Source organism: Colossoma macropomum, unplaced genomic scaffold (assembly GCF_904425465.1).
Source record: "Colossoma macropomum unplaced genomic scaffold, Colossoma_macropomum, whole genome shotgun sequence".
Taxonomy (NCBI): Eukaryota; Metazoa; Chordata; class Actinopteri; order Characiformes; family Serrasalmidae; genus Colossoma; species Colossoma macropomum.
The window spans coordinates 36,742,733-36,752,395 of NW_023494785.1; the positions used below are offsets into that span (position 1 = coordinate 36,742,733).

Sequence of the window (9,663 nt, forward strand, 5' to 3'; positions counted from 1 at the left end):
TTATTGATTGTTGAGGACCAGCTTTACGGAGAATATTCAGGTCATAGTATTTATTTCCTTGGAATCCTGGGAAAACAAAATTTGGCAATCATAATTGTTCGTATTTCACAATATTTCTTTTCTACGGAGCCCCGCTGGTGACATCCTGTATAAATAAAAATAATGAGTGGCCACGACTTAATCATCTCATTCCCACGCCTTACTAAGTCGTGGCCACGACTTAGTAAAGCGTGGGAACGAGATCCTAATGCGTGGCCACGACTTCGTAAGCGGTGATCTCGTTCCCACGCTTTACTAAGTCGTGGCCACGACTTAATCATCTCATTCCCACGCCTTACTAAGTTGTGGCCACGCATTAGTGTCAGATTTACCCCTGAAGAGCAGCTTTTTCGTGCATTATTCCATTCTTTACAGTAGGGATTTGGAATAATGAGATGCCAAATCCATTTACATTACATTAAGGAACCTTCATCAGTGTGAACTGTAGGTGGCAGCAAGACGAGTCACAGCGTTCAGGCTGAACACAGGTCTAAAAGAAGGAGGAGGGAGAAGAGAAAGTAGCTGAAGTGCCGAGATCTAGATAGACTGCCTGGATCAAGACATCTTTCAGTCTGTTTTTCGGAATAAAGGATGGGTACGGCATTGTTTTTTACTCTGTATTTTAAGGGAGACTGTGAGGAACCGCAGGGTTCACGGTTAACGTTACAGCTGTAGGTGAACGAGTCCGGGTCAGTGGCTGGCAGTGCAGACATAATGTTGATTATTCATCCTACAAGTGTATTGTTTAGAATATTACCCCAAAAATGCAGATCGTTATGCTCTGATTTATTATTTTTGTTTATAATAACGTTCGTCTGATTTTAGGGTTTAGTTCTCCTTGCTAGCTAACCTATGTACACATTAGCTACCTACGTTAGCTTAGCTCCAGCTATATAGCAACGTATAAGCCTAATTTGGTCATTTGGTTTGCTGTACAATTACAGTTTGGTCGCACAGGTCTTCTGCACGTGGGTGTCACGGTGCAAACGCAAGTTATTAATATACACATATATTTTAAAGGTTTTTTAGGTCAGTAAGTATCCCAGTGGAGAGCCGGTTTTGTTTCCAGCCGGAACAGAATGAGGAGTGTACACATGACGTGTCCTACACGGAGCCTTTAGCGCATCTGTTCCGTCAGAAAATAAATGTTTTCTCGTTAATTTTGCCTTAAATTCGTCTTACTTGGCTTGTATTTTAGGTCGCATAGTTGTCCTCGATAAAATTCGGTTTTAATGAATTAATTGTAACGTAACTCAATGTGACTTAAAGGGGAACTCCACCGATGTTTCGAAATTTCTGCATATCGGAGTTGATATGTAAACTTTCAGAGCGGCTTGGTGTGAAATGCTCTGTGCGGGAGAAACTTGCCATGTCAATGTTGCCCACAGTGGTGGTGACAGAAACCTCACTAAAGCTTATTACACAACATTATTAGGAATATCATACCTAATGTCTGAGATTTTGTGTTAGGATGATTTTGACATTGAAGGTTTTGGCTTAAAAATATATTTTTTTTAATTGATGAATAGCAGAGAGGTACATGCAGAGCATTATAAGTACAATATAGTACCCAAGCTTTCAGGTTTGCCACTATTGTACCATTATCAGCATAACATATATAAACCTAGAAGATGTGTAAGCTTATTGGTTATTTTAGGATAGTAAATAAAATACATTTGCACTGTAGGCTTTGCAACCCTTGGCTCTTATCACCATCATTGTAATGAAACCAAGAGTCAGCAGTTTTCTTTGCACTTAACCACTCAACGATTTAGTCCTGCAGAATTTTCTGAAAAATGGCAGAATCCTTCCTTAAAAGAACAGCTCGAATATTTTCTTCTAAAAAAAATGAAATTTTCCAGAGTTTGTAGGTTTTTTAGAGTTAATTTGGTGGGTCTTTTCTAAACTTATTCATTTCTAACATGAAATGTGCAACATAATGCTGCCTCTCATTGGCTTCCACGGAGCATAGAACAACGCATTTTTAATGCACATGCAGTGATAATTCTCCAATATTCTCCAATAGTTGTGCTGTCATCTTATGGTGAGACCTGTTAAAGGACATCACACACCTGCCAGGGACTATTTAACTGCTGGGCTCTCCTTTGTTGTGGGTAGTGATGAGCTTTCCTCCATCTTGGGCAGTACAGGCTATCAAGCTAATTGATGAATAGTGATTTTGTGTGTTCAGTGAGTACATTAAAATATTCCTTCATAATAACTCGAGAACTTGATGTTTTTATATCGCTGATTGCACAAGAACCTTTTGGAACTGAAACAGAATGGAGTTCTATGCCTTGTAGAAGCCTACAGCAGAGAATTTTGTGCAGTATCAAACATTCATTCAATACCCAATAGCACATTGTTTATTAAAAAATACTGGAATAGTGTTGCATTATTGCTATAAATGATAAATGAAGGCCTCATAATATTAGTCTGTTGTGTTCTGCGACTTGAGCAACTGTGTTATGTTTATTTTAATACCCTTTCTCTGTCTGTCTCTCTCAGCGGTGAACACAGGGACGTCTCTGGTGTTGTCCAGCCTGTTGTCCGTGCTGGTCTTTGCAGGGATGCAGATGTTCAGCAGGCAGCTGGGCTCCTCTGAGTGGCTGACCATCCTGGGAGGCTTCCTGGGCTCTGTGCTCTTCGTCTGCTCCCTCACTGTATCCTGCTATAGCTTCTGATCTCTCAGCACAGTGACCCCAGATCAGATGGTTTCAACACATGCACTGCTTTTAAAGAGGAATTCAGCTGATCATTTAAAATTTCAGTATAATTCAGTGGTTGAGAGTCCTTTGGAGTGGTTTGATGTGAAATGGTTGATTGTATAGAAACTTACTGACTCAGATTTCTTTACAGTGGTGGTGAATGGAACCCAGGGTCATAAATTATAGCCATTTTATGTACTACCCAAAGTAAGCAGTGAACTTGCACATGTCTGAGTTTTGATATGTAATGTTAATGATGGTAAAATAGTGGTAAAACATTTACGCAATAACTTTCTGTGAGGCATTAAGCGCCCTGGATGTCTGGTTCCTATCACCACCAACATGAACAGTTCTGATTTTCACATCACATCATTTCACATCACATCATTCCACATCAGACCACCCTGAATGACTTTTTTTTTTTACATCTTAACAATTTAATTATGCTAAAATTTTGAAAATTCAGTGGAGTTCCCCTTTATGTACTACAGGGATTGTACACATCAATAACAAAGAAGCATTTTAGGAAGATGGGGTGGGTGATATGGCAAAAACATATATAACGGTACTTAAAGACATTACAAGATGCATAATATTTAGTTTTTCTGATATTTAATAAGTTGGAACAGACCAAATAGAATCTGTATTGTACTATATAAAAATACTTATAATAATAATAATAATAATAATACTAATAAACCTACAACTACAGGGATTTCCAGGATTCAGTGTTTTACAAACTGCACTAAATCAAACTAAACAGGCCTTATTGCGTTCTCTGCACTTGTAGATAGTGTTCTTTAAATGCTGACAATATCCATCATATGCCCTAAAAAAGCAAATCTGTGACAATTGATCACAATAACAATAAAATATTGTAATATTGGCCACAGTCGTATTGGGCACACCTTGTCAAATGACATGTTTTGTTGAATTTCTAAGTGACAATAAGTTAACACGTCCTCTACAGAGAACACAGTTTAATGCGCAGCTACTGTTTATTTGTTAAGTTTAACATAGTGGAACGACATAAAATATAAAATGTGCCTGTCAAAATGTTAAATTCAGAAAATAAACAGTAATTGTTTATTAAAATGTGCAGAAGTGTGTTCTCTGTTGAGGATGTTTCAACTTACTTTCACTTATAAAATCAACAAAACGTCATTTGATTAGGGGTGTTCAAACTTTTGCATATGACTGTATTTGAGGAGGGTGGGGTAAAAAGTTTAAAATGCATAAAGTCTGTTTAAACTACAAAACACCTCTTAGCGTAACAGCAAACTGTGCTTAGCTAGGCTGTGCAAGCTTTACTCCAAGGGGAATTCAACCAGTTTTTCAAAATTTCTGCATAATTAGTTGGTAAGATATGTCAATATTTAATAATATATATGGATATATATAAAAAAATATATAATTTGTTTATATCTAATCTTAAAATATAAGATATAAGATAAGATCTAAACAAATCCATTCTGAGTGGTTTGGTGTGAAATGCTCCATTCTAGAGTAATAGTCAGGATTGTTCACAGTGGTGGTGATGGGAACCAGACGTCTGAAAAGTTTAATGCCTCTGAAAGCTCCTTCACAGAAAGTTATTATATGAAATGATAATGAATACGCTGCCTGTTGCCTGACACATTTTATGACAATAAGGTAACATTTTGGTCAGAAATGTATTATTAAAATCCATTCATGATGGAGGGGTACATGCAGGATGTTGTAAGGCATAATTGTGCCCAACGAAAGCTTAATTTTTCAGATTTACTACAACTTTACCATCATCAGCATTACATATAAAAACTCAGAAGGCACACAGAGGTTCACTGGTGGTTTTAGATAGTAAATAAAATGGCCATATTTTGTGTTTTAGAAATCAAGACCCCTGGTTCGATTCACTACCCCTGTAAATAAATCTAGGCAAGTTTCTGTACAATTAACCATTTTAAATCAAACCACTCTTAGTGACTTTCTTTGCATCTCAATGATTGAATTCTGCAGAAAATTTGAAAAACAGATTTGAATTCCTCTTTTAAAAACATCGCCATCTCCTGGTTGCTTTTTGTATTGCTATAGAAGGGGTCCACTTCCTATAAGACTAAAATCCATTAGAAATTTTTCTTTTTTTTTTCTATAATTCTGTTTAGTTCATGATGCAGTGGATATTACAGATTTTTGAGTTTCTGTTTTTAAATTAACTCATTTTAATATATACTACAGTTAACAAACATGTTCTTTAGCTGCTAGTTTTTGTTGATAACAACTCTGGTCTAAATCTCACAAAAATATCTGTCCTGTGAGGGAGGAGGAAGTGCATCATAATATGTGCTCAAATAATGGGTGCAGATATCCACTGGCGGCTTTGCTCAGCATGTGAGCCTAAGAGTCGTAATGCAAAGCCTGGGCAAATGGCATGTTTTGTTGATTTTCTAAGTGAAAATAGGTTTAATACATCCTCTACAGAGAACAGACTTCTGCATATTGTAATGCACAGATTCTGTTTTAGAATTTGCAGAAAAATACTATATTTAAGTGTGTTCTCTGTAGCAGATATGTTAACTTATCTTAACTTGAAAAAAAAATCAACAAAACATGAAATTTGACCTGGTGTTTAAACCTTTGCGCGTGGCTCTATGTGAACAAAGCCCTGCTTTTCACAGTATCATCAGAATTTGTTCTCCTATGTTTTTCCTTAACCTTTAATTCTAGGCCTTCAATAATCTGGAGAATCTTGTCTTTGGTAAAGGCTTCCAGGCAAAAATCTTCCCAGAGAGTGAGTGAGCCAGTCTGAAATAGTGAATTCTCATATAATCACATTATTATGGGGGCAGGAGGTTAGGGAACCAGCCTTGTGACCAGAAGGTCTCCTGTTCGATCCCCTCAGCTGACAGTATGTGACTGAAGTGCCCTTGAGCAAGGCACCTACCAAGTGTGCTCACTGCCCCCTAGTGTGTGTGTTCACTAGTGTGCATGTATGTGTGCATGGGTGTTTCACTGCATGGATGGGTTAAATGCGGAGGTCTAATTCCTCTGTGTTGTCTTGCAACACTGGCGCATGTCAAGGTGTCATTCATAAATATATACATATATATATATATATATATATATATATATATATATATATATATATATGAATGACACCTTGACATGCGTATATATATATATATTAGGGGTGGGAATCTCTAGGCACCTCACGATTCGATTATGATTCAGAGGGCTGCGATGCGATTATAAAACGATTATCGATGCATCTTTTTTTCCTATATAGCATTTACATTTTCTCACTGTGTGAGCTCAAGTTTCGAGTTCAAGTTTATTTGTCATTTGCACAACATGTCAGGATATTTATGCAGTGAAATGCTTGTGGTGAGGCTCAGCTACAGAAGCTACATCACTCTACAGAAAGTAAATAAGTTAAAATAAAAATACAAGAAAAACCAACTGAAATATATTAAATATACACAAAATATACAGAATATAGATACAATATACATTTTAAAGTGACTAACTGACTCAGTGTTATTGTTATTTAAAGTGTTTCGGTACTTTTAAAGCAAAGTATTTGTAATGATCCATAATGAATTTACTTCCAATATCTTTTTTAATAAATCAAATGGAAGTGATGTGGCAAGTGAACTAGACGGCTCTCATTCAGTGCTCTTGTTTGGAGCACGAGAAGCTGCTGCTACTCATCTGCGATAAAATGCGCAGTTACGGTGAAATAAGATCCAGTGGCAGTGGATATCCACACAGCACGTTACAGCTATTCTACCCGTTTTCTTTAGTGATTTTATAACTTCGGTTTTGGTCTCGTTGTAGAGACGGGGGGGATCGCTGTGTTAGTAAAGTATCTTTGTGACGGGTTGTGTGAAACATAGCGCGAAAGCCCTGTTTCGCAATGACTGAGAACCGGCGTGCAGACTGCAGGTCACACAGCAGCGATGCGTTATTCGCGTTTATAAGCAGCGCAGTTGGTTTCCTGATACGTTAAATCTACAACGAGAGACTGTCACACACTAAAAAGTGGCGAAGCTGAACTCGCTTCTCTTTCGAATTCTCCCGTTCCACCTTAAACGGTGCCGCATTTTCATTCAGCGCCTCAGTCAGAATTTAAGGTGGAACGGGTAAATTCGAACAAGAAGCTGGAGAATAAGAAGCGACTTCAGCCTCGTAAGACAGTCGTACGCTGAGAGACATTTAACTGATCAACTTCTGAGGAAAAGTTTTCTGGCGGCTAAAGCTGAGCTAAAGCTTAAAGCAGAGCAAAGTAAATCTGCGCTCTCGTTTATATTGTTTAGTCTATACTAGGACATTAACACACACTGAGACATACTGGACATTGTGTTGCGGCTCCCAAGCTGGTTTGATTTATGTTGAAAGGACAAAATGTCTCTTCTTATCATTTGTGTTGTGACTCCTGATCTAACCTGGCTTTAATGCAGAGGGAGCCGCTCGGATTTCTCACTCATCCAGTTGTGTTTTTGTTATGTGCCGCCACAGACTGTCCGGGCGCTGCACTTACCACTAATATGTATATATAATATGTATATCTCGCTGCTGCAGGAACAAAACCATGTATCTCCATTTTTGGGGTTTTTCAGTTTTTGACATAATTACCTGACAAAATACCTGTATGGACAAAATTGCCTTGGAAAAAAATCTGGTTCCACTGACTTACATTAAAAGTAAAGTGGGTTTTTTCCTTCTCCTGTAATGTTACCATTTTGGAGATACGAGGTTTTGTTACGACAGCAGCAATGTCTTCCACCGGGCACCTTCAGAGGTCTTGTGGAGTCCCCGTTTTGGCGGGTTGGAGCTGGTTTGGTGGCATGTGTAGGACCAACAGAATATTAGGGAGGTGGTCATAGTATTTTGACTTATTGGTGTAAGCGTGCATTAGGTTTAATAATGACACAGTTGTTATTAACAGGGCTTTGAAATGTTTAGTGAACACATAGGCATAAACTAACTGTCTCTTTCTCTCTCTCTCAGTTCTGTTGTGCCTGTTTCTATCCCTCTTTGCCTCCGGTTTGGTGCATCGCGTGTGTGTCACCACATGGTAAGCTAAAGAAATGAAATGCAATTATTTTTTAAAGAATTTAAGATTCGAAGTAGAGCACAAATGAGATTGGTTGATTGATACTGATGATCCACAGTTTTTACAGATATGGGGAAAAAATGTAAATAGTTGAGTTTTTTGAGATTCGAACCCACGATCTCCTGACGAAAGGGCAGAACATTTACCGAGTGTCTTTACCACATATCACAGTAGAATAGTGTTGTAGGTAGGGGTGCAACGATTATTCGACTTACTTAACTAACTTGGTAGTCAATTAGTTGGTGACGTCATTACGCGTCTGTCTCGCGTTTTTATTTACTTTTTTTGTATTAGCAGGAAAGTTCATTAAAACGGTGAATGTTATTCATCATTATTGTCTTCATTGTTGGTTAGCAAATGCATAAAACAACCCCAAGCTAATTTAAAAGCTAATAGCTACACAAGCTATTTCGTTTCAGTAATCGATATATTACGCAACTATCAAATTAGTTGTCTGTTGCAGCCCTAGTTGTGGGTGATTGTTCCATGAGGCCTGTAGTGATTCTCAGGCTTTAATTGTAATCATATTTTGATGATTTGTTTCTTTCCCTTTGCAGTTTGATATTCTCACTCTTCGCCCTCTACTACATCAACAAAGTATCTGCAGCTCTTTACCAGGCTGCGGTTCCGGTGGCAACTCCCGCCAAAACCACCAGCAAGGGAAAGAGGAAGAACTAAAGCACTGAAACTGTCCGTTATTGTCCAAACAGCCCTACACATGGCGTCAGTGTACCACAGTGAAGCGAATCATTACACTGCAGTAACATTTTCTTTAGAAGTTAAAAGATTGTATGATTTCTACATTCCATTCATTCCCAGTCATTTTTAAGTCCCAATCAGGTGTTTCTGGAATGGCATCACAGCTGCCCTAAGGCTAGCTGGGAGTTTAAAGAGCATATTATTAATGGACATATTTGTATGTTTACGCAGTTGCAGTCTTGCAGCCTGCTTGTTCACATGGAAAAGCCTGAGTTTCTTCAGTGGAATAATCTGGCCTCCCACTTACAGTGATTCCTGACAGGAAATGTCAAGATAAGTCACTATCTTGTCTTGCCGGTCATAGCTGTGTGAATTGGTTCCACTTACAAAGTATTTTTGTTAAAGGATTTGTTATTAAAACACTGAAAAAGACTATCAAATGGCTGTAGTTTTTCATTCTGACTGATTTATGCCTTCATTTTCACTGTAGCAGAAGCACACAAAAGTAATGGGTTTGTGTTGTTTATAAGCAAACAGCCGTAGGGTTTGCTGAGCATCATGAGACTCTCAGCGTCTCAGTCCTCGGTCATGTCCTGACTGCCTGTAAGTATACAACAGCAACACGTTTTTAAACTGCAAAGACATTTAAAGGAAAACGGCAGAGTTTTTCATTTGTTTCCCCGCATCTACGCTGTTGACCTCGCAGGCCATGTTTCAGACAAGATGTTTGATGTTTGCCTTATCAAATGAATTTAGATTTTATAATGAATTTTTATATATATATATATATATATATATATATATATATTCTGAAATCGATATCCACAACATGTTCCGAAAAATCTAGGAATGTTGTGAAATGTTCAAAAAACATATTAAACTGGTGCACTCGTGCTTTGGTTTAAAAGGAGCATAGTCCTGAGCAAAGATGGGTCGAGGCCCACCACTTTACCAAAAATGTGAAAATGTTTGCAAATAATTAACATTTCAAGGAAAAAATTTCTCAATTAGAAATTACTTAATCTATGGTGCGTAATATCATAAAATTCAGGTAATCCAGAGAAATGTCTCTGTGTAAAGATGTAAACGGTACAAAGCCAAAAACCAGAATTGAGGGCGCTA

At 37.8% G+C, this 9,663-nt stretch overlaps 1 protein-coding gene across 1 annotated transcript; it reads left to right on the top strand.

Moving 5' to 3' along the window:
• The first annotated feature begins 487 nt into the window (after positions 1-487).
• Positions 488-8,976, top strand: krtcap2 (keratinocyte associated protein 2). Its single transcript, XM_036592939.1, has 5 exons — positions 488-634; positions 2,548-2,702; positions 5,454-5,517; positions 7,737-7,803; positions 8,400-8,976. Exons 1-5 carry the CDS (start codon positions 631-633, stop codon positions 8,518-8,520), a joined length of 411 nt encoding a protein of 136 aa, XP_036448832.1. The 5' UTR covers positions 488-630; the 3' UTR covers positions 8,521-8,976.
• Positions 8,977-9,663: the final 687 nt, after the last annotated feature.